Genomic DNA, 24,948 nt, shown 5'->3' with positions numbered 1-24,948 from the left:
ACAATAGTTGAGAATCCTTAGCTTCAGGTCCGTTACCAGCCCAGAACTCCTTGCTTGCTGTTGTAACTGAACTGTTTCAGAACTGTGACAGTCTCGGCAAGTCTGAAACTGTGTCGAGTGCTGTCAGAACCTGCTGTGATCATTTCGGCTAATCAAAATCTACTACAGAACTGGTTCAGAACCTTCAGAACTGCTTCGGCTAGTCTTAATCAGTGTCGCCTGCACAGTGGCTGCAGTCAAGATGTCTTCAATACCCAGAGATGTTTCTTCTAGAGATAACAGGCCTGCGGCAAGTTGGAATTCTGTCACCAACAACAATGATGACAACTCGCAAAATACACCAACAGTGTCTTCTTCTCCTATGGGACAGGTTGCTGATTCCTTTGGAACTGGTACTTTGGGCTTCACAGCTAGTGAGGTAGAGGTCCTTAGCAGGGCATTAGCCCGTCTAAGAAACAATTCTTTTGCTTCTACATCTCTTGCCAGATCAGGTACAGCCTCTACCTTTAGTGCCACTGGCTCTATTGACTCTACTTATTGATTCCGTTGCTACTGACCACATGACACATATGTCTTCCCTATTCTCTTCATATCATTTGTTGTCTGGTCAGGATAAGATGAGAGTTGTTGACGGGTCTTTCTCCACTATCTCTAGAAAGGGAATGGTTGACCTAAGCAAGGACCTCTCTCTTAAATCAGTTTTACATGTTCCAAGTCTTACCTCAATCTTTTGTCTGTTTCAAAACTTACCAAAAATTTGAACGGTAGTATAACCTTTTTTCCTACTCATTGTGTCTTCCAGGACAGATTGACAAGGAGAACGATTGGGTGCGGTCACGAGTATGGAGGCCTCTACTACCTTGATGCAGACATCGGTTCAGCCTTACAAGCATCTGCTGCTAGTAGTCCGGAGAGTGTGGAATCAAGAGCTAAGTTGCATCTTTGGCATGCTAGGCTAGGTCATGTGTCTTTCTCTTCATTAGAAATGTTGTTTCCCGAATTGTTTAAGGGCATTCCAAGTCAGAGTCTAACCTGTGAAGTATGTCAAATGTCAAAACAATGTAGAACTGTGTATCCAATTTCCAGTAATGAAATTTGTGCTCCTTTTGATTTGGTTCATTCTAATGTCTGGGGCCCTTCACCCATTGTTTCCTTTGATGGCTTCCGGTACTTTATCAGTTTTATTGACCACTACTCTCGTTGCACATGGATCTACCTGTTAAAAGGACGGGATGAAGTACCACGGATAACCATGGCATTTTGCAAGATGATTGAAACGCAGTTTAATAAGAAGATTAAGCAATTCAGGTCAGACAATGTTGCTGAATACTTTGAAAAATCCTTGAACCTATTCATGGAAGATGCTGGCATACTACATCAGTCATCCTATGCTTATACTCCTTAGCAGAATGGGGTTGCTGAGCGCAAGAATAGACATCTATTGGAGACAGCTCGAGCCTTACTATTCCAGCACAAAGTCCCCAAGCAATACTGGTCTCAAGCTGTACTTTCTGCATCATATCTGATAAACCGGATGCCATCTAAGGTGTTGGGTATGAAAACCCCTTTCTCTGTTTTGTGCCCCACTCTTCCAGACTTTCCCCTTCCTCCTCGGATCTTTGGTTGTATATGTTTCATACATGTGAAGGATCCAAAGAAGACCAAGCTGGATCCTAAGGCTACAAAGGGAATATTCTTGGGGTACTCTCCTACACAAAAGGGTTACAAGTGTTATGACCCTGTCTCCAAGAGAAAGTATGTCACCAAAGATGTGGTCTTCTTTGAGTCTCAACCCTATTTTCAGTCTTCTCAAAATCCTCTTCAGAAGGAGACTAGTGGGACGGAAGAGGATTCTCATTCTCCCTCCTTGTTTGTTCCTCTATCTGCCTCGGGTCTTCCATCTTCTCCTCCTACTCCTTGTTGTGACATTCCGGGTCAACCCAGTGAGGCTCCCACTGTGCCGGTTACCTCTCCTGATGTTGCAGATGTTCCTGAAGGCTCCAGTAGGCAACAAAAAGAGATACTTACATACAACAGAAGAAAAAGGGACCCTCAACCTCATGACAGCAACCAGTTGGACTCCGATTTGGATCTTCCTATTGCTCTTCGTAAGCCTATCCGCTCTTGCACCACCCGGCACCCCATTGCTGATTTTGTTTCTTACTCACATTTATCTCCTGCCTATCACTCCTTTGTGTCTACTCTTTCCTCTGTGTGTGTTCCTTCTAGGTACTCAGCGGCTATGTCTGATCCAAGGTGGAAAGAAGCTATGAATGAAGAGATGAAAGCCCTAATGAAAGCAAGAACTTGGGAATTAGTGGATCTGCCAGAGGGGAAGACCACTGTTGGGTGCAAGTGGGTGTTTACTGTAAAGCACAGGGAGGACGGGTCCATTGAAAGGTACAAGGCCAGACTTGTGGCAAAGGGGTTTACTCAGAAAGAAGGGATTGACTACAAAGAAACCTTTGCCCCAGTAGCAAAGCTCAACACAATTCGGGTTCTAATGTCACTAGAAGCAAATTTTTCATGGGAACTTCATCAGCTGGATGTGAAGAATACCTTCTTAAATGGTGACCTTCATGAAGAGGTATTTATGGAACCTCCACCAGGCTATGACTTTGGTAGAAAGGTGTGCAAACTGAGGAAAGCATTATATGGGTTGAAGCAATCTCCCCGTGCATGGTTTGAGAGGCTCTGTGGGGCCATGAAGAAAGTGGGGTACACTCAGAGTGGTGCAGACCATACCTTGTTCATAAGGAAACAAGATAGCAAACTTACTGCACTCATTGTTTATGTGGATGATATGGTAATTACCGGGAATGACTTGGAAGAGATAAAAAGACTGAAGGAGTTTCTAGCTTCTGAATTTGAGATCAAAGACTTGGGTCATTTGAGATATTTTCTTGGGATTGAGGTTGCTAGGTCAAGAGAGGGAATCTGCATATGTCAGCGGAAGTATGTTCTTGACCTCCTAGAGGAAACAGGCATATGGGGTGCAGGCCAGCAGATACTCCAATAGAACAGAATCATGGCCTACAGGAATCAGTAGGGGAGGACTACTGTGATAGAGAGAGATACCAAAAATTGGTAGGGAAGCTGATATACTTATCCCTCACTCGGCCAGATATTGCTTATGTTGTGCATGTTGTCAGTCAATTTATGCACTCTCCAAAGATCCCTCATATGAAAGCAGTTGAAAGGATTCTCAGGTACTTGAAGACTTGCCCAGGAAAGGGAATTCTCTTCGGGAAAAACAATAGAATTGAAATTGAAGCTTATACTGATGCAAATTGGGTTGGTTCTGTGGGCGACAGAAAATCAACTTCAGGATATTGTACATTTGTGGGAGGGAACCTGGTCACATGGCGCAGTAAGAAGCAGAATGTTGTGGCTAGATCAAGTGCAGAAGCAGAATACCGAGCTATGGCACACGGGGTAGCTGAACTCTTATGGCTCAGAACTCTTCTTAATGAGCTTGGTATTAAGGCTGAGGGTCCTCTCAAGCTGTATTGTGATAATAAAGCTGCTATCAACATTGCCAACAATCCCGTGCAGCATGACAGGACAAAACATATTGAAATTGATCGACACTTTGTCAAAGAGAATTATTTCAGGAGAACTCTATGTGCCTTATACTCCATCAGAGATGCAGATTGCAGATGTATTAACAAAAGGGCTGGCATCAACAAAGTTCAGGGACATACTTGGCACGCTAAACATGATTGATATCCATGCTTAGCTTGAGGGGGAGTGTTAGAATGTTAGAGTGATGTTCGGCTGATAAGAGTTCTTATTAGCCCATTCTTATGTTTAACATATCTTGTAATTGGGTCTGTGTTAATGGGCCTAATCCTGTTTAATGATTTAAGTCATCTGGGTGTCCCATCACTAATCAGGGGCATCCCAGTAATTTCTTGTACCTTGTATTATATTCATCTATAAATAAAGGACTGGTCAACTGGCTAGTACAGTTCGACATTCCAGCATCTCTTCTTCTTCTCCTTTCTGCTACTTCGGCTACAGTAGCTTAGCTTTCATGTATGAAAGAATTTAAGAATGAATTGAAGTAGAAATAAATGAATCAATTAGGTAACAAACAAGAAGAATAAGAAGAATGAATAAATCATTGAAAGAAGGAAGCAAAGAAATAGAGCTGATGTTAAATGGGCTGGTAGATCACTCAAAGCCCAATACCTTATTTGTCCTGAGAGCTGATGTTAAAATGCCTAGTGCCCTTTTATTAATGTTAATATAAGAAGGCACGTGAGTCCCTTAATATATACGTGTTTGAGGAATGTAAAGGTATGATAGATGGAAAAAAACATTCATCATTGTCTTCATTGAGATCTTTAGCTCGTAGTTGCAACATAGGCATAGGTTCACCCTCAAATAGCTATTTCCAGTGGGAACATATTAAGAAAACAGATTGGGATTTGTCGAATAAAAGAATTCCGAATAGTGTAAAACAAATAGCCCAAAGTTTTTCGATGTTGGGATTGCTTAGATAACGATAGTGGTGAATAGTCAAATGGGACAGATACATTGGTACTAGGCAATCTCGATTTGCAAAAGAAAACATCAATATGATGGACGAACCTAGTTTCAATATAGAAATCCTATTTGCAAAGGAAGAAAAAAGTGAAGCCATACAAGCTTCTAAAGTCGAGGAAGGGAGGAGGTTATAACAGACGTTCATTCTGTTGTGCAAGCCAAACCCCTCATCGTCGAGAGAGCTAACCCAACAAAGCAATGCAGTCTAGGGTTAGTACAGAGAGGATCTTTAAATGGGGCTAATGTGTGTAGACAGGTAAGCTGAGTGGGTTTCATTTGAATAGGCTCCCAATGGTGAAATGGATTTGGTTGAAATAAATCAACGTGAGTTTGCATAGAATTCATTCAAATTGGTTTACTTGGTTCTAGTAGAGTTGGAAAGATGGTATGGTCGTAATAGGTTTTGCTAAGCACAATGTCTTTTGCTTTAAATAGTTTACATTAATGGAAGTAGTTCATGTGCTAGTGAGGTTGCAACTATGTAGTAACTAACGTCTGCTTGGTAGGGATTAAATGGGAGAAATTATTGGCTCTTTCGTATCAAAAGAAAAAAATATGAGATTTAAACAAGGAAATATGAGGTCATTTATCATCTTGTTCTTTACGAAATTAATGCATTCGTTTCTACATTGATTCATTCTCAATTCCTTCATTAACATTAATTCATTCATTATCATTCTTGCAATTATGCAAGCATTCATTAAAGTGAATGCATGATTGAAGCCATATGAATGAATGCATGTATGAATGAATGAATGCTTGAATGCATGAAAGCTTATGCAAGAATGTTGAAACAAATGCATACATAAAAACGAGAATTCATGAATAATGAATGAATCAATGCTTCAATGCAGATGCAAAAATGCACAAAAAAATGGATAAAACCAAAATTGGATTAATGAACTACTGTGAATGAATGAATTAATGAAATCAAGGAATAATCAAAGTAGAAATGAATGAATCAATTAGGTGAGAAATAAAAAGAATAGAAATGAATGAACGAGTGAAGGAAAGAAGGAAAGAAATAGGTGGGTATAGGAGACTCTATTAGAGCTGAGCTTCTAGCGGCAATACAAGGTATTCATATTGCAGACCAGTTAGGAGTACAGAATTTGCTTATTGAAGGAGACTCCAAAGTTGTTGTTGGCTGGTTAAAAAATCCAGCTTCAGTTATTTGGTGCTACAGGGAGCTTATGAGGAAAGCTAATTGGTTTTCAAGGAACATGACTGTTAATTATCAGTGGGTGGGTAGAACAGCTAATACCATAGCAGATGGGTTAGCTAAACAAGGGGTATCAAGGGAACATTTATTCTGGGCAGCACTGTAAACTTTCTTTTCCTAGTCTGAGGTAGTAATTTGTTGTTGTTGTTGTGGAGAGGTACCAGCTCGTGCCTCTCCTTTGGGCAGGCTGTATTGTAATATCATTCTGATTATCATGAATAAATTTTCAATCATTCATCAAAAAAAGAAGGAAAGAAATAGAATAATAAAACAAACGATAAGAATGGAAGAGAGGTCCTGGTGAATGGGGTTGGTTTAGTTTCCAAGTGGTTCTTGTGTTTACAAGTTTCTATTCAGAATCTCATATTTAATAGGTTTAGGGTTTAAGTGGTTGAAATAAGAGGAAGTGATCGAGAAAGATGGAATTCTGGCAAGGGATCGGGCTGTTGTAGTTCACTGGGGTTGAAATTCTGGCAGTGAAGCAAAAAGATGGTGGGAGGTTCTCTAGAAGATGGAAGGAAGGAAGAAAAGAGAGTACTGACAGTTCAGGGGTGAAAGCTGAGCTCCCAAAAGTCCCTTGAATAGGAGGGACAGGTGGAACAATTAGACAGGTACAAATCAAAAAAGAGGGGGTTTGAACCGAGGCATGTTGGTCTAAGTGGTCATGTACCAACACAGTAATTAAATGCGTCGGTAGATCACTCAAATCTCAATACCTCTTCTATCCCAAGATTTCAATTTAAAAAGGCCAAGGGGCCCTTTTATTGATGCTAATAAAGGAGAGACACATGAGTGACTTAATATACATATGTTTGGGGAAAGTAAAGGTATGATAGATGGAAGAAAACATCCACCATCATCTTCAACGAGCTCTTTAGCTCGTAGTTGCAACTCAAGCATAGGTTGTCCCTTAAATAGCTATCTCCAGTGGGTACAAGTTAAGAAATCATATTGGGAATCGTCGGATAGAAGAAACCCAAGGAGTGTAAATCGAAGGGGCCCAAGGTATATAAATGATGGGGACTGCTCAAACAATAATAGCAGTGAAGAGTCAAACAGGATTGATATAGTGATACTAGCCAATGTTGATTTGCAAACAAACTTCAATATGATGAATGAACCTAGTTTCAATATAGAAATCTTATTTGTAAAGGAAAAAAAGACTAAGTCCATACAAGCTTCTAAAGCCGAGGAAGGGCAAAGGGTTAAAACAGACGCTCATTCTGTTATGCAAGCCAAGCCCCTCATTGTCAAGTGAGCTAACCCAAGAAAGCAGTGTGGTCTACGGTAACTATAGAGGGCATGTTTAAATGGGGTTAGTTTGTATGGATGTAGGTAAGTCGAGTGGGATTAAATGCGCTAGTAGATCACTCAAAGCCTAATACCTCTACTATCCAAAGAGCTGAAGTTAAAATGGCCTAAAGGCCCTTTTATTGATGCTAATAAAGGAAAAACACGAGTGACTTAATATATACGTGTTTGGGGAAAGTAAAGGTATGATAGATGAAAGAAAACATCCATCATCGTCTTCATCGAGTTGTTTAGCTAGTAGTTGCAACTCAAGCGTAGGTTGATAACTCTGCATTTTGATGCCTTAAGGGCATCATTTCAGGGGTATTTTCGGCCTTAGAGTAATCAAATTGTGTCCTTTTCCCAGCTAATTTCAATGTTGTGACCTCTGAGGGTCTCTGTGCAAATTCTATGCAAAACTAGGAAGGTTTCATGGCTGAATTGCAGTTTTTGGGAAGCTGGTGTCAAGTCCAGCTGAGAGAGGGGGTGTTTTTGTGAAAAACTGAGAACAGGAGGGCGTCTCCAATCTGCTAAACCCAGAATGGCGCACCTCCTACTGTATTAGCAGGCTCCCCTCTCCTTAGCAAACCCTAGAGCGCCTTTTAACTCATTCTTTTCATCCTTAGCAAACCCTAGCCGCCCTTAGCTGTTTAATTTCCACCCTCTACCTCTTCCAATCTCCACCATTCATTCTAGGGCACTCTCTTTGTAACTTTTAAACCCTAGGGTGCCACCTAACTTCTAATCCTCACCATTCAGCCCCTAACCACTAGATCTCAGCCCTCCATTCCATCCTCTATCTCAGCCATCCACTCTAGGGCACCACCCACTCCTAATCTCCACCTTTCAACCCTAGGCACCTGAATCCTCACCATCCATTTCTGGGCACCCAAATCTCAGCCCTACATAATATTGGGTGCCCTCTTCTTTTCTTCTCAGCCTTAGGATCAACCCAAAACCATCCAAACCTTCATTAGAAACCCTAGGGCACCCATCTTTCGTCTTACCTGGAGCAGAATCCAACCCTTTCTCAGGAGCCCTTGGGTCCTTTTTATAGAGAAGGGTGGATACAACTGGGATTAGAGAGAAAGAAGGGGGCGACAACTAGGTTTGCCTAGACAAGAGGAGTTCCTACTTGCAGTTTGCCAAAACCACTACTGCCACCTCTGGATTCGGATCCCAACCATTAGCTTTAATTTTAATTTATGTTCTTTCATTTCCAGTTCCATTTCTTTCTTTCTGCAATTTTCTTTCATTTTGTTTAATTTTTGTTTACTTGTTTGTAGATCTGGAATTTGGCCAGGTAAGACGGAAGGCCTAGCTCGAGAAGTTCGACGGTCAAAGGAGAGATCCAGAGACTGCTACCTCTGATCGGATTACAGATTCTTTATTTCGTTTCTTTCGTTTATTTATTTCTGTATTTATTTATTTTTCTGCACTTTTAATTTTCAGCAATGTTTGAATTCTATTTTATTCTAGTTTAATTAATTAATTTATGTATTTCTGCAACTCCCAATTGTGTTTTCTTTCCTGGGTCTAAGTAAATAACAATTTTTCCCTCGCTTCCCTATGGATACAACCCATTCTCATCATTTTACTATGTTTGTAATTGTTTGAGAATCAAAAAGAGTTTTACAAATATTAAAACTGGTGTTCCGAAGTGGTTAACGACACGCTTCGGATCACTCCATAGGTTCTGCCTCAAATAGCTATCTTCAAATAGTACATGTTAAGAAATCAAATCTGGAATTGTCGAGTAGAAGAAACCACAGAGGTGTAAAACGAAAAGGCCTAAAGCTTTTAGATGATGGGGACTGCTCAAATGACGAGTGTAGTGAATAGTCAAATGGGACTTATACAGTGATACTTGGCAATATTGATTTGCAAACAAACCTCAATATCTTGAACAAAACTAGTTTCAATATTGAACTCTTATAAAAACATTTTGGCAAAAGCATTGGAAAATAATGGTAGCCATTGAAGAAGACAAAGAAAGCAGACATCTGGAAGTCAAAGAATATGAGGATGGATTTTAGACAAAGGTTGACAATTAGATTGAGGAGATTTAATAATTTGGTGGACACCCTTCAACTTAAAGAGATCCTATTACTACATAGCAATTTCACTTGGTCCAACCTCCAAGAAAACCCAATTTTCTCTCTAGATTGGGAAGAATATTGGGGTGGATTGAAAGAATTAATGAAGGAAGGAAGGAAGGAAAGAAATAGAGTAATAAAACAAAAAATAAGAACAAAAGAGAGGTCTTGGTGAATGGGGTTGGATTAGGTTCCAAGTGGTTCTTGTGTTTAGTGTTTCTATTCAAATTTAATAGGTTTAATGTTTTAAGTGGTTGAAATACAAGGTGTCAGGCAGTTCGCAAATGATGGTCTGTACTACGACCCAAAGTCTAAGAGACTAGCTAGACGGCTGATCCAGAAAAGGGGAAAAGAATGAGGAAGAGAAAGTGGTCGGACCCTGAAAGGGCTGCCAACTTACCCTCTAGCGAGGGATTAGGCTGTTGTAGTTCACTGGTGTTGGAATTCCGACAATGATGGAGAAAGACGATGGGTGGTTGTATAGGAGATGGAAGATGATTTAGATGGAACGAAGGAAGAAAAGAGAGCATTGACGGTTCGGAGGTGAATGATGAGATCCCAAAAGTCTCTTGAACAAGAGGGGCAGGTAGAAGACTTAGACCGGTTTAAACCAAAAAAGAGGGCGTTTGACCCAACCCTTGTTGGTTTAAAGAAAGCACTAATGCCATAGCGAATGTTATGGGAAGTAGGGATGAAATAGGAGAAATTATTAGATTGATTTGTATCAATAGAAAAAAGAGAACGTTTCAACAAGGAAAGATGAGGTCATTTTTCTTCTTCTTGTCTTTACCTAATGAATTCTTTCATTCATTTCTACATTGATTCATTGCTCAATTCCTTCGTCCAAATTAATTCATTCTTTATCATTCTCACATTTATGCAAACATTCATTAAGGTGAATGCATGAATGGAACCATATGAATGAATACATGCATGAATGAATGGATGCCTGATGCATGAATTCTAAGGAAAGAATGTAATCATGAATGCATGCATAATCGCGAGATTGAATTCATTAATATTGAATGAACCTATGCATCAATACCTATGCATGAATGCACAAAGGAATGAATAAATGCATAATTGAATGAACGAATTAATGTAGACAAAGGAATTTAGGAATAATTCAATGTAGAAATGAACGAATCAATTAGGTAAGGAACAAAAAGAAGAAAAGAAGAACCGGTTTATATTTCCTTCTCACATTATGTTTTTTTATGTTTGGGAACCGGTTTATATTCCAATTGAAAATGGCTACAAATACTTTATCTCCCCTATTGATGACTTCTTTCAATATACTTGGTTTTACCCTATGCACTCACATAGGGTAACTTGAATCTCTGTCTGAAATTGGGTGCAGACCATACTTTGAAAATCTTTCACAAGTTTTGGGACTTCTTCTCGTGAGTGCGTAGGGTAAACTCGAGTATATCGAGAGAAGTCATTAATAAAAAAGATAAAATATTTGTAGCCATTTTCATTTAGAATATTAATCTATTCCTAGACATTAGAAAACACAATGTGAAAAAGAAAATTTGATCTTTTATTACGTAAAGAAAATGAAGTTCTAATGCTTGCTTAGTTGATACACTTGACACTTAAAATCACTGACTGACACAGACTTGAACAAATCTAGAAACAAGTACTTCAAGGATTTAAAAAGGCATATGGCCCAAAGGATGGTAGCACAAAATGACTCGACTCTTACTTGACTAACTCAAAGCTCCGGAGACTACAAGGCCATCAGCCATATTCCCTCTACCAATCATCTTCTCGGAGGCCAAATCCTAAAAAACACAAGAGTGGGGAAGAAAAGTTACTGAACAGTTCAAGGCATGTGTAATACTGCTAATGGACAACAGGTTAATTGGCAACTTTAGAACATGTAAAACATTTAATAATGAAAGACCAAAAGGCAAAGATATAGATCCTTGACCACTGAGGAGGGGAAACAAGGGGGGAGACAGGATTTAATCAAGAAGAAAGTGAAGGGAAAGAAGATAGAAGAGAATCACCACTGAGGAGGAGGAAAGTGGATATAGACAAGTTGATAGAAAGACAGGTAGAGGTTGTCAAGACATTGGGCTTATTCTTCCTGGGAGGAGAAGAGGTTATGGGAAAGGCTATAGAACAGTACGAGCAGAACAGAAGGGAAGAGCAAGAAAAAATGGTCAATAGCGGAGAATATCAAGAAGGGGGGAGGAGGGTGAAGGGAAGATAATAGGACCACTTGAAGAGGAATAAGGGGCTGTTGAAGGGAGGGGAGGGGAGAATCAGAAGATGAAGTTAATATCTAGGACTGTGAAGAGGATTGAGAGATGAGAGGAGAGAGGTGGTTATAAATACTATGAGAAAACACAGTCTTGATGTTGTTTTGTTACAATAAACCAAAATGGAGTCTTTTGATCTGAGGATGAAGAATGAGATACGAGGATCCAACAATGGAGAGTGGGTGAAGTTCGATGTGTTCTTCCTAGGACCAAAACAAGGGCTCAGCCCTTATGTTTTGTATGCTTTCTTTCTTATTTTTCTTCTCATATATATGTTGATTTCTATCTTTTGATATGGGGTTTGTTTATACTTATTTTGTTGCAGATTCTTTTTCTTTTTTTTTTTTGAAGAATCAAGGGAAGAAATGTATTGATAGAAAAAGAAAAAGTGCTGCAATAGGTGATAAGATATCACTAAAGCAACTGAGACACCCTACGTGGAGTCTCTTCAATTTCCTTCAACTCCTAGTCACTAACCGATGTCAATTGGCTTCCTTCCCTTCTACGTGAAACCCCGCCATGGATGATGTCATCGTCTTCTTCCTTGGAACACTTCCTCCACCAAGTCGATTCAACTTCCAAAAGAATCCGCACCTTAATCCAAACACCATCGACCAGCATCTTTATGCATTTGGGAACCTCTTCATGTTTGAGGCCCTCTATTCTCTTATCGCTACATGAAGGTCATGGAGGTTGCATGCTGCCAGAACTCCACCCAAGGATTGAATTAAGTTTTACAAGATTTCTTCCTCCCAGTACTTAAACTGAAGCCCTAAAAGCTGAATCTCTAGAGCTCTTTCAGTGATAAGCCTTTGGTTGCACGACACGTACCATTTCTCCACCCTTATCTGCCTTAGAATCATCGAAGAGTTTAACTCTCACAGTACCTTTCAATTTGAAATTCTCAGTGACCACCTTCATGACCCTTCCCCAATCTGTTACTTTTGTGGTTGATGTCAGAATCACAGCCTTCTTTCAGTCTCCCTTCTCTACATTTAAGACCATATTTCGATCTCTGAAGTCACTACTTACCATAGCTTGGTGACCTTTGATAGTTGGCATCCAAAGTGAATCCCTCTTTCCACTAGGTTCCTTGATCCACTAACTCACAAGTTAACACCATTGTAAGAAGAGTAACCTCGGGGAATCAACTTTTGTGGGGTATCTCCTTTCCTAGTTGATTATTTACTCGTATAGTATAAGGGACTCATCTGTCGATATTGCATGCTCCAAAGTTGTCTTTGCAAGTCTGAACACTGAATTTAGAGATATTTCCTAGTAATATTTGCTAGAAAAGAAGAACACAAAGATCTAGGGAACAAGAGCAATTAATATAAGTTGTGCTACCTAGATATATATACATGCATTGTGTACCTAATCAGACACTATATTTTACCCAATAGAACACCAGAAACCGCATGGACACTTATAGAGTATATTTCATAGCATTTACACTTCTAAATGTTTAAAACATGCCATTCTAAAAAGATATTATAAAACTCTCTACACATAAGAAGCAAATATCATAATTGACCTATCTCCTAAGCTAGAATAAGTATTATTTCATGCCGCTTCAATGTAAAATATGCCAATAAATATCAAAATTATAACTGAAAAGAGACATCTTTATAAGAACAAGATGTGCAAACTTACATTCGCCAACAAGGGCAGTTAATTGTGCTATCTCTTGAGCTAGAATAAGAATTATTTCAGTAGGATGTCCAGCAGAGCAGCCAACAATTACATCATCAAAATTTGATGAATACTCCCCAGAGGTAGATAGAGCAATGTCAGGCAACTGGAGAGAAAATGCAGGCACCCAATTCTTGTATACAAGTAGGAATTGCTTGAGGAAGATGTGAAATAATTTCCTATTTTCAGCCAAAATTAGAATGGAAGTTTATAATAGGAGATCAACCAAACATGCTAAATTAGCAATTATTTTAACAAATTCAAAAGCATCATACAAATTATGTACTGTTAACATTCAGTTTGCAAATATTATCAACATATAGTTATTTATCACATATCTGGAGACAATAAAAAAAATCAACAGAAATAGAGAAAAAAAAAGCCTTGCTTCAAGTTGTAAAACATGGGATACCCAAAATACAAAGAGAAAACTACCTGGAACTAAACCATTGCATACCCATTTTTTTATCATTTTGGTCTTTCTACCAAGGGAAAAATTATGCAAGGTTGTTTGCTGCTAGCTACAATTTCTTTTTTTTTGCTTGAAAAGTAAAAAAAGAAAATTTCATTAAAATAAAAGAGAGTACAATCTGGATAGGTGACAAGATAGCACCTAAACAACCAAAAAACTTTACACAAACATTACAAATTTAATTTTCCAGATTACAATTTTGAATCCCCTCCACCTCCCATAAACTTCCCCCCAAATCTTCTCTCTAAAGCTGAGAGAACTCTAGCAAAATTAAGACCCAATCTGCAACGGATTTACCCACAGCTGCCACTAATTTATCCAGCTTCCGTTCCTTATCTTCAAAGATTCTTCTATTTCCTTCTTTCCATATGTTCCAATAGATGATATTTTGTTGCATTGGACACTTGCCTATATGGCCCCGTTCACTTTTTGGCAAGTCACACACCTGGGTAAGTGCATTTACCCATGTTCCTTTATTTCCCAGGTAAATAAGGTTTACCTGGGAGATGGGTATCACTTACTAATACCCAGGAAAATAAAGATTCCCTGGTCCCCACATAAATCTGGAAAAAAAGAACATGAATTTCTTGGTCAATGGGAACCAAAATCCCATTGACCAACTTCCCCCCTCTCAAAATCCAAAAAAAGAACGCCCCCTAAATTGTTCTATTGTCTTACATTTTAGAATAAATGAATCAAGTTTTTAAAGCTCTTGCTTATTCTTAAATTTTGTGATGCAACGTCATCTAGAAATGGTTTGGAGAATTTTAAGAATGATTCTTGGAGAAACCCTAGAAAAACTCTAGGACTATATCTTGGCAATCTGATGTTTTTCTCGAGTTCACGTCTGCACCCCACAAGGGGGCGCCCCACAATGCCCCACAGCACATCCCCACCTTGTATTGGGAACATCTCCCGGTAACAAGTATGGGAGATGATGAGACATCATCGGGAGATGTTCCCAATACAAGGTGGGGATGTGCTGTGGGGCACAGATGTGAACTCGTTTTTCTCATAATCTGTTGTTACTACCATTAGAAGTTAACTTATCTGGGCATTGAACCACAGGGATCAAGCTAGTATTGGGGGTCAAATTATCAAGACTAATCGGGACCTGATCTGGGCATTTAGTGGGCCTATTGGTGTAGCAGATCCTGCTCAAGCAGAAATACGTGCCTTGTTGGTGGGCTTCAGATCTGAGTTGGCTCTTTACATCACTAATATGGTGGTGTGGAAGGTGACTCCATGAATGTAACCAGTTGGATAAAAAACAATGAGGGTTCTTGGAGATTCAGCTCCATTTTTAACGAGATTTTGGAAACCAAGTTTAACTTGATCTCTCATTTTAGATGGATTCCAGAGCATTGAATTGTGTAAGTTGATGGTTTGTCCAAGTCAGGGGAAGGAAGGGATTTTTTGCATAGTGACTCCTCAAAGCCTTCGTAAATTCTAGGATGGTCTTTTTGTTTTTGGCCATTGGTCATATTTGACGTTGATGTACATCTCCGGTTCTCCTCGTATGAATCCTTTTCCCCCTTCTTTTGACATGAAATTTGCCCTTTTTCTCAAAAAATATCTAGCCTTATGCCTAGACTGAATGTCACCTTAAATCAAGTATTTAATTTCCCTTCAAATTTTATGCTTTCTATCAAATGAAACACTACTTTTTTAGTCCTTCACTCTTAATAAAACTACCCCTTATAAACCACCTATACAAAAATATTTACAGCCTTCTTGTAGTAGATGCCTTAGCTAAACAAGGGGTGGAGAGAGATTCATTTTTCTGGGCATAATTGTAAGGGATTAGGGATCTGATTGTATGGGGGAGAGATAAGAGGTTTTATCTCTCACAGTTTGACTGTAATTAATGTATTGTACCATCCTTCATCTTAATTAATAAAATGTTGATTTATTGATAAAAAATACTTATAGCCTTCTTTATGGCATCATCCAAGGTTCAAAGTATCGATACGCACGAACAGGCATACTAGGTGTTTCGATACTTTAATAACTTTTTTTATGGTGTTACCATCACCTTCCACTATCCATTTGCTCCTTGATTTCTATCTCCAACAAGTTTCCTCGTTTCTTATTATCTCCTCCAGCTCAACCTTCCATTTCTATCTTTCCTCCCTTTCCTCCTCAAACAGTGTTCGACAATTCATTCTTCAAGGAAAGGTTAAAGACATGGTGGGAAGAATTTGGAGTTCCAGGGAAAAAGAAAATAGGGAGATTTTTTAAGAAATTAAAGAATCTAAAAGAGAAAATAAAGGCTTGGAACCTATCCAATTTAGAGAAAGTTGGGAGGATTGGAAATTTGACCAAGTAAACTCAGATTGCAAAAAGAGGAAGCTCTTTCAGTTCCAAGGTATCAATGAGATTGTTAAGATTCCTCATGCTTGTAATAAAACCTTGGTGTGGATTATTTGTTTCTCCCAAGACCCTCGTCACATTGAAGTCACCCCCCAAACAACAATTGTCATCCCAAAGTACTCTAATAGTAGATAATTCCTCCCAAAATAGAGCTTATCTCTATACGAGTTGGGGCCATAAACATCTATTAGTGCCCATTCCCTACTAGTTCCTTTACAAACTCCAATTCCCCATTTTTCTAGATTGTTAAAATTCCCCCTCATGCACCCCAAGGAGTCAAAGACCAGCTAAGGCCGCTGACTCCCTCCCTATATGCTCCTAATCCATTTTCTATCTATATCTACTAGTTTTGTCTCCTGGACCATAACTAAATCTGGTCTTTCTTTCCTCAAGATATTTATTATTAACCCCCCTCTTCTTTTCACTGTCCAACCCTTTGACATTCCAGCTTATTATCTTCATTTCAACAATCAATAAGTCCCAAAAAACCCTATTTTTACCTCTCCCCTTTTCTACTCTTCTTCCTCCTGCTATCCTCCTTCTCATGACTTAAACCACATTTAAGCCTTTTTTCAACCTTCTTTGTCTTTCTTTGTTTTCCTTTTTTTCATAAAAAGACCTTCATTTCCCCCTTTTTTCTTTCCTCTCCCCCAATTCCTTTCTCCTCAATTCTTTTTATAAAACTATGGGATCACTTCCTCTTGACTAGGCTATTGGTCCTTATTATTGTATGGTCATTCTCGAAACAACCTAGGAGTTGGCAATATTCTCTTTAGTCTGCAAAAATAAGCTCATGGTAACTCCTTGATTCCATCAACCTTTGGTGATTCAACAAAAGAAAGGTTTCGTATTATGTGCATTATGGGCCCTCCAAGAGATTTTAATTAACAGACAAGTAATTCTAATCACAATTAAATGTGTTGTTGGAGGACCTTTGTGCATTTCTATAAATTCCAGGCTTATGCAAGGCATTATTGAAATTCTAGTTTATTTTAAGGGCTTTATATTTAATTTAGTTTGTTTACTATTTTATCATTATTTATCTGCAATTTTATTATGTGAATGTACTTGTCTAAGAAGCCAATTGGTATAGGCTTTTCTTTTCAAGGGAACACGAACAAATGAAATTTATACTTTTCAAGGGAACACGAATAAATATTGATACAACCCTTATGTTCCTTGTATATCGATACAACACTATGTGCTTGCACCCCTTTTAAACTAGCCTCGGCCAACTTACCCATTACAACATTTCTTTTACCAGGCATTATTTAATTTAATCAATATTCATTCCCTACAGGGGGGGGGGAGGGCGTCTTTAAAAACGAGGAAGGAAGAATCATTGTTGTCCACTCGAGATTGAGGGATGTTGGAGATTTTTTGAGGGCTGAAATAATGACTGTGATGGAAGGTTTTCAAAGGGTTAGAGAATGAAAAAGCTAGTAATTGAGGGGGACTCAAATTTAGTTCGAGTGGTTGAAGAAGAAAGAGGAATCTGGATGGTGGTTCTATACTAATTAGGAAAGGAGTACTTGGTTGTCTCGGGGAATAGAAATCAATGAGCAATGGGTGAAAAGAAATACTAATTCATTCTCTGGTACGTTAGCAAGTAGGGGGTGGAAAGGGATCATTTATTTTGGGCTGTATAGTAAGGGAGAGTTAAGAGAGTTTATCACTCCCTTTATCCCCTTTGTACACTTTCTTTTCTTTTTTTTTTTTGATAATTGAATTCCCCTTTGTACACTTTCTTTATTATTATAATAAATCAGTTTCTGTTGTTCATCAAAAAAATATCTTCCATTCAAAATCGAGCCCAAGATTTGTTAACCTCGGAAGAGAGTGCTTTTGTCAATTCAGAGAGGCTGGAAAAGGGGGAGAAGGGAGAAGGGAGAAGGGAGAAGGGAAAGCAAATAATAGCACAGAATTTGAGTTGGAATATGAAGATGAGACCGAAGGAAAGGAAGTGTCAAATGATGATAAATCCACTGAAGGTTGTTTTGAGGATGGTTTGCATTTTGAGGAAGTAAAGGTGGAGGTTGAGTGTGGACTTGGGTCGAAAGAGCAAACATGAATAAGAGGAGAAGGAACAGAAGAATGGGATAAGTAGCAAGAAATCGCATAATTTGTGAAATCATAATGTTGTGCATGTGACAAAGGCCTTTTCAAGGCTAAAACTCGGCCTGGTAGGGGCTGCAACTACAAAAAGATTCAAATGGGTGTACAGGAGGAAAAAACAAGAGGCAATGAGACAATCGGTACAGAACACAGGGGGCAACGATGCAAGATCAGTCATTTGTTCCCCTTCCAATAAGGGGACAATAAGAAAGTAAAGTGAGTGGGATGGAATCTGGCTTTGGTGCAACCAGGTTGGAAGGAAATAATGAGGGTGTTGACGGAGGTTCAGGTGGGGTGTCTCTCCAGAAATTAGTGGATAGAGAGGTCTTGGTTGGGAAAAGCCTAGGTCTATGTTTCTGGGGTGGTGAGGACTTTGCTAGAAGGGCATTTGAGGAGTTTGAAAGAAGAAAAAAAAATAGAGAAATTGAAGAATAAAATCCTTCAGGAAGGAAGCAAGGAATGGGATGAAGATGACTCTCACCATGAGGATATCCACACGGATGAAGATTAAAGTTCAGGTGGTTTGTAGAGAGGAGCTTTTCCTTTGGTTTAATTGTTGGGTGGGTGGCCTTTGTATTCATAGAAGTTCATCATTGGGTCTTTTCCTTTGTCCTTTGCTTGGAATTAATTGGGTAAATCTTTGCTTGTAAGCTATGGGGTTCAATTTTATGGGCTCTCTGAGGGTGTTCTTTGCTGGTGATATCTTATCACCTTACCATTGTACCTCTTTCCTTTTTATTTTTAATAAACTTTTTCTTGATTCTTCAAAAAAAAAATGAGCTAACAAAGTTTTCCTCTCAAACTAATTTTATCTTCCTATTACCCATGTAAACAAGGCATTTTTTAAAATATTGAGTTTCAATTCATGCAAACATCGCCTTTCATATATATTTGAGAATGGATTAGGCATATGGGCAATAGCTATTAAAAACTCCAAATTCGAGGAACTCCTATACATTAACTGTACAAAAAAAAAACAAAAGAGAAAGTATTTAAAATAAATGGAAGAAACACAAAAGTAAGGTGGACAAGGGCACTACAAAACTACCCCCACAAATTGTCCTCATATCATTTAACACCATATGAGGAGCTTAGAGAACAAAGGAGTTTTTTTTCAAGAGTAAATTTCATTAAAAAAGAAAGCAAGGGATTACAATTAAAAGGTGAAAAAACATCATCCTAAAGAAAAAACAATACTCCCACAACAGCAAACAGCAAAAGATATAAAAAAAATTACAGCACAAATCCAGGGTCAACACACAAAACCAAACTAAAACCATCTTCCAAGAACTAAACAAAGCAACACTAGCCCTGATCAAGATGAGAAAATCTCCAACCAACCCTCTTGAACACTTCAAACAACAGCATCTGCCTCCTCTAAAAACCAGCAGATCTAAACCAGCCCATTCTGTATACGATTCAGCATGCCAACTATTAAACAACTTATTAGAAACATAAGACAGCCAATCAGAAATGTCCCGAAATCCCCCACCCTTCGGGGATTTCCTCAGCGCCGAGGAACATGTACTAGGGTGTATGTGCGACTCGTTCAGATTATGAGCTAGAACAAAAGAAAGGAGACAATTTTTCCAGTATCAATGACCAGTACCACTGAAGAGGATAGAATGGAAGAACCCCATTCACTACCTAAAAGTCAAAAGATCAAGATGAGAAAATCTCCAACCAACCCTCTTGAACACTTCAAACAACAGCATCTGCCTCCTCTAAAAACCAGCAGATCAAACTTCCACAACTCCTCCCATCAATCGCACTTAGTCCTCCACGTCTGAAATCCTGACCCTCTCCCTCATCTCATGCCTCTCCACCTTCCTCTTGAGTGTTGCTCTTTCACTTCGCCTTTTCTTTTTCTCAAACTCTTTCAAAAGCCCTTCTAGCAAAAGCCTCACCACCCAAAAAGAACAGGCCTACAGATTTACCAACTTCAATATCCCTCTCCACTAGTTTCCTTAGGTCCACTCCACTCTTCCTTTTCCCACTATCTAAGTTCAAAACTCCATTATTTATCAAAGCTCTGCCCACATCTCCTTTCCTTTCACCTCACGGACCCCAATCTTCTTCAACTCCCCAACTTCAGAGCTGTCATCAATGTTAATTTGATCACTGGAGTTAATATCAATAAGAACCTTATGATTCGTAGTTCTAGAACCAACCTTCCTTGAAAATACTCTCTTATATCTATTACTGGGTCCAGTCCCAGCAAGTCCCTCTTTTAACCACAAAAAAACCTTAGTAACATGCACCAAATAAGATTTACTTAATCCTCTAGGATTCATTATACTTCCTCAACTGGAAAACATTGTTGTTCCTTTGAAGAACAGCACTGCCCTCCACATCAAGACATCCGATCCCTTGATTGCATGTGCTATCATCCCTTACCTGCTTCAATGAAGCCTCTACCACTGATATTGGAGGATATTCCTAAGTACTTCATCCCTTTGCATCTTCTTATTATTAAAAACGCTTTGCTTTTCTCTCTTGCCAAATGAATACTTTCGGTATAGAAGACAATATATCACTTTGCCTTTTCTGGAGATCCCAAGAATTTACCAGCTATTTAAATCTTCCAAAGACCACTTTTGGACAGCAATGATTTCAGAATTTTTAAAGTTAATTAGAGCAAATGACTTATTAGCATAAACTAAACTTTGATGCATTTGATGCTGTTACTACAAAGAGCTTGTCCTAATGTTGAGATTTAAACAAGTTGCAATTGAATATGCTCACTAATTGCACACATGCTTTTGTTATATTTGTGCAAGGAGGAGGAAGAGGGCCTTCGAATTACTGATCAGAAAAGGAGGCCTGTTCCAGCGTTCAAAGTATGGAAACTGGAAAGTGCTTACTGCTAAGTGATTTCAATTAATTCAATGAAACATTCAGCCTGGTTTCTGGTTTCTAGTTTTGGGATTCAAGCACCAAGTGGGACGAAATAAAATTGAGTTATAAAGCATCTTTTAGTTCTAACTGCCAGATATAACTAAATGGGATTTCAAATTTCAATGAATCAACAACCACTTGTTTCAGATATCTCATATCCACATTGAGATAGTACACTACCATATTAAGTTTTCAAGCTGCTGAGAAAGTCAAAGGTAGGTTATAGTAATTATGAACACACAAATGAAATAAAGAGAAGGGGAACATATTAAGGCAATTTTAACTTACCTTCACATCAGATGATAAGTTTGTAACTATTCTCTTGTAGCCAGCTTTCTTCAGTTGAAAGTTCATCCATCTCAGTAAGATCTTCTCAGGTGGTTGATTCATCTACTCCTCCACATCCTAATGATTTATGAACAAAATACAACATATGAGCTAAAAAGTAGCAAATAACATTTCATAAAAAACACAAATAAGCAGAAAACTTCTATAAAAAGCCTATTTCGCATAATAGTTGTGAAGGAGACGCCTAGGCAACAAGGCACCCTTGGAGGCTCGCCTCGCCTAATCGCCAAGCAGTTTTCTATAGTGTGTTAGACAAAACTTTTATATTCTTACTTTTTTGAGGTTATAATTTTAAAATGGACATTTTTAAACTAAAATATTCATTTTGTGTGTTTATATACTAATTTCTTTTTATTATTTTCTTATTTGTTAGGGTTTAATCAACACAAACATTGCTAAATGCTGTATTGAACCCTAAAAGACTTCAAAACCTGAACCAATAAGTAAGGAAGAACTTAAAATGTTGTCTAATCAACACATTTACTTCTTTTTCTTTACTAATTTTGTGTGTCTATACTATATACCAATTTTCTTCTTCCACCTTTTCTTTTCTTCTTTTCCTTTAACAGAAATAGGGGTTCAGCCCTTATATTTTTTGAAATTTTTTTTCTTTTTTTTTTCTCATGAATATGGTGGAATATGTTGATTTTCTATACTTTAACATGAAGTTTATACTTTTCTCATGAAAATTATGGATAATTATTAAGGAAATATTATTATGGAACCTAGGGAACTACCCTAGGATACATATTTTTGCTTGAAAAAAATCCATCACCTAGGCGACTAGGCAACAAGGCGCCCCCTTGTCGCCTAGCCTCGTCTTGGCGCCTTGAAAACTATGCTTACTATCACCAACTAACTCCACCAATTGAGGTGTTTTCTTCAAATTGAGGTCCACCCATAGTTGTATCTAAGGATAAAACATCAAAGTAATTGTTTCAATTACAGAAAATATTACTTATATAATTTTCAGTTTGTATCAGCATCATGTGCTCAAAATAGAAAAATGGCTTTCAAACAATTATAGTCCAGAATCAAGACTTAACACTCTAAAGTCTAAACAAAGCTCAATTTTCATTCATATAATAGTGATTTATAGATGACAACCAGAGCATACCTTAATGATTTGAGAAATCAACCCAAGCACTAGATGACAGTAAAAATAAAAAACACAGAGAATATTAATATTCGTACTGACTAGAAACTGCAAGCACTTAGGAGCACCCTACTAACTTCCGTAACTTAGTATAGGAAAAAGATGAATATAATCAAAATCAACATGATGCAACAAAAATCCATCACAAATATACATTTGTTCATAGATTGCAATATGCCGACATAATTATAGAGGAAGAAAATAACAAAAATCCAACCAAAGTCGTCAGAAGGACCAAATAAAGAAAAAAGAATGTGCACTGCAACAGCACCAAACATGTAACTTAACATTGTACTTACCAAGCATATGGTATCAACTATTGTACAAGCAAGGGCAGAATAATAAAATAAACATAGATAGCAAACTCCAATCTTGTTTGAAGTTTACAGGCTTTCTATCATGTAACTTTTAGATAATCTTCAGGGTTCATATGAAAAGAACCTAATAGAATATTAGGTTAAAGGTTTTACTTCTTTGTACATTGGCATGGAACAGAATATTCAAAAAACTATCAAAAAACTAGTGACAGGACCAAAATGTTCTTGAAAACTGAAAAGAACTAACGACTGAAACAGCATGTATACTTACCCTTCAATGAAGTCCTGCGTGCCAATATTGACTACTGTACACCCAATAGCCTTAGCAGAATCGAGGCATAGTGTAAGATTTTCATTCCTTTCCCAAGGGTTCAGCACCCTCTTTGTATTGATTGCTCGTTCATCAGTGGTCCCAGGGACTGCCACATTGATAAGTTTACTACATCAAAGAATATGCCTTCAGATTACAAAGCCCCAAAACCAAGAAAGAAAACCATCTCCAAATTCAAATTAAAGCAAAGGACTTAACAGAGAAATCACCATAGAAGAACGCCACCCTTTACAATCTCGAAGAGATCATTAGTGGAAGGATCTATAGGAAGGTATCTCTTCAAGAACTGATCTTCTGCTAGGTAGTTGTTTATATAAGAAACATAGGACGTTTTCTCAGATCCACTGATGGTGTGAATCAATGTCATCGTAGCAGCCTTCAGAAATGCAGTCGAAATCTTTGCTCTGCTACCAATTCTAGCATTAACATGCGATTGCAGTTTCAAATAGACGTGTAACGATATGATTTGCTCACTCTACTTAAAATCCTTAATCCCAGTACCAATTTCTCAACCCAAAACCATAAACTGCAAAAAAAAATGAATTCAAATTCAACGGTTACGCATTCAAACTGCAGATCCTATAATAGTACTCACCCGAAGGAAGACTTCAAAATCCTCTACCTCCTCGTCCATGTCCCGATACGATTCGAGCAAACACGCAGCCCTCTCTTCCTCAGTCAAAGACTCTCCAACGGTTTTCAGCTTCGACGTCCTGGAAGACAAGTGTCCGATTGTCACTTGCCCGAGCTCCCTCCTCATTGAGAGGAACTGCAGAAATCAGTCGCCAATGTTGCAGGTTCAAATGCAAGATCAAGAAAACAGACAAAACATCGAAGTAACCCACAAACAAGAAAGCTACTTGGGTTTTAGGGTTTTGAGGATTACTTACATAGGAATTCAAGCTGCGAAGCTCCACCTGAATGAACTGGCTCTGGAGCCATGGATCGCCATTCGCAGGTAAGTCTGAGAAAATCGAGTGGTTTTGTTCTCTGTTTTCTCTTTTCTAGAAGCATGATATCGAGCTCTTCTCTGAATGGAAAACACCAACTCTTATATAGAAATTACTCGATGATCTCTTGCTCTCAGGTCGATTGGTAAGGATTTAGACCGTTACGAAATCAATTTAAATGACAGGATAAAGGGTATCAAAGATCACAGACTAACTACCACGATTCTTACAACGTATATTTAAAATTCTAACAGAAATCATCGAGCGGTGGTGGCCTTCGAGAATTACCACGTCCTTCACCTCCATCCAAAGCAACCAGATTCTTAGTTATCAAAAAAGGGAATAAGCAGCCAAACAGAAATAAAGAACGGAGTGGGGAGAGGGAATTTTCAGAACGTCCGAAACCTGTTCATGGGCCGGATTTGGGCTTGGCTTTTGTCAAAATTATAATGGGCCGGCGGAAATTCAAGTCCGAGATAGTGTAAAATTGGGCCCTGAGCCCGGATTGTGAAACTCCACGTTCTGTGCACCCGTGGGTTCACTAGATACGTGAACCTGCCAACCAGAAGCGATCACATCGGCATTTCGAAAAAACACTAATATTAATGGATGTAGTCGGTTCAACCACCCGCAAAAAGACAAAACTTAAAAACAGGGCTTCTTTCAAAAGTTTTAACGTTATTCAAACTCTCCCCTCCCTGTCTCTTGTTCTCATCTCCTTCGAGCCCCAACCCAAGAATTCCGCTGGCCACTCACCACAAACTGGCGCCCTTTGACTGCGGAACAAAGTGGTGAGAGGGGATTTTGATAACGTTCGAACATAAGAGAGGGACTCTATCAGAATATAATGTATGATTTGAGAATTCA

The 24,948-nt window shown here is 38.5% G+C and overlaps 1 protein-coding gene across 14 annotated transcripts in view; it reads right to left on the bottom strand.

Annotated features, from left to right (window-relative positions):
* The window catches only part of LOC148803832 (fimbrin-2-like), a 102,047-nt gene extending 77,606 nt beyond the window's left edge, over nt 1–24,441 (bottom strand). For 4 of the 14 annotated variants that reach the window (XM_088894232.1, XM_088894241.1, XM_088894234.1 and 1 more), the window contains exons 1-6: nt 24,022–24,441; nt 23,727–23,900; nt 23,341–23,657; nt 23,072–23,239; nt 21,268–21,384; nt 13,083–13,300 (exon numbers count right to left, since the gene is read on the bottom strand). Coding sequence is in view for 3 of the 14 variants with exons in the window: in XM_088894246.1 (XP_088750372.1) it covers nt 13,083–13,300; nt 23,072–23,239; nt 23,341–23,498 (544 nt within the window). In the remaining 11 variants the exon portion in view is untranslated. Of the gene's footprint in view, nt 1–13,082; nt 13,301–21,267; nt 21,385–22,102; nt 22,238–23,071; nt 23,240–23,329; nt 23,658–23,726; nt 23,901–24,021 lie in introns of all 14 variants that reach the window. The other 10 variants (XM_088894235.1, XM_088894245.1, XM_088894240.1 and 7 more) reach the window with 8 other exon arrangements.
* Nucleotides 24,442–24,948: the final 507 nt, after the last annotated feature.

The sequence above is a fragment of the Nelumbo nucifera genome, chromosome 1 (assembly GCF_055504915.1).
Source record: "Nelumbo nucifera cultivar China Antique chromosome 1, China Antique-T2T, whole genome shotgun sequence".
Lineage (NCBI taxonomy): Eukaryota > Viridiplantae > Streptophyta > Magnoliopsida > Proteales > Nelumbonaceae > Nelumbo > Nelumbo nucifera.
This window is presented reverse-complemented; position numbering and strand designations above follow the sequence as displayed.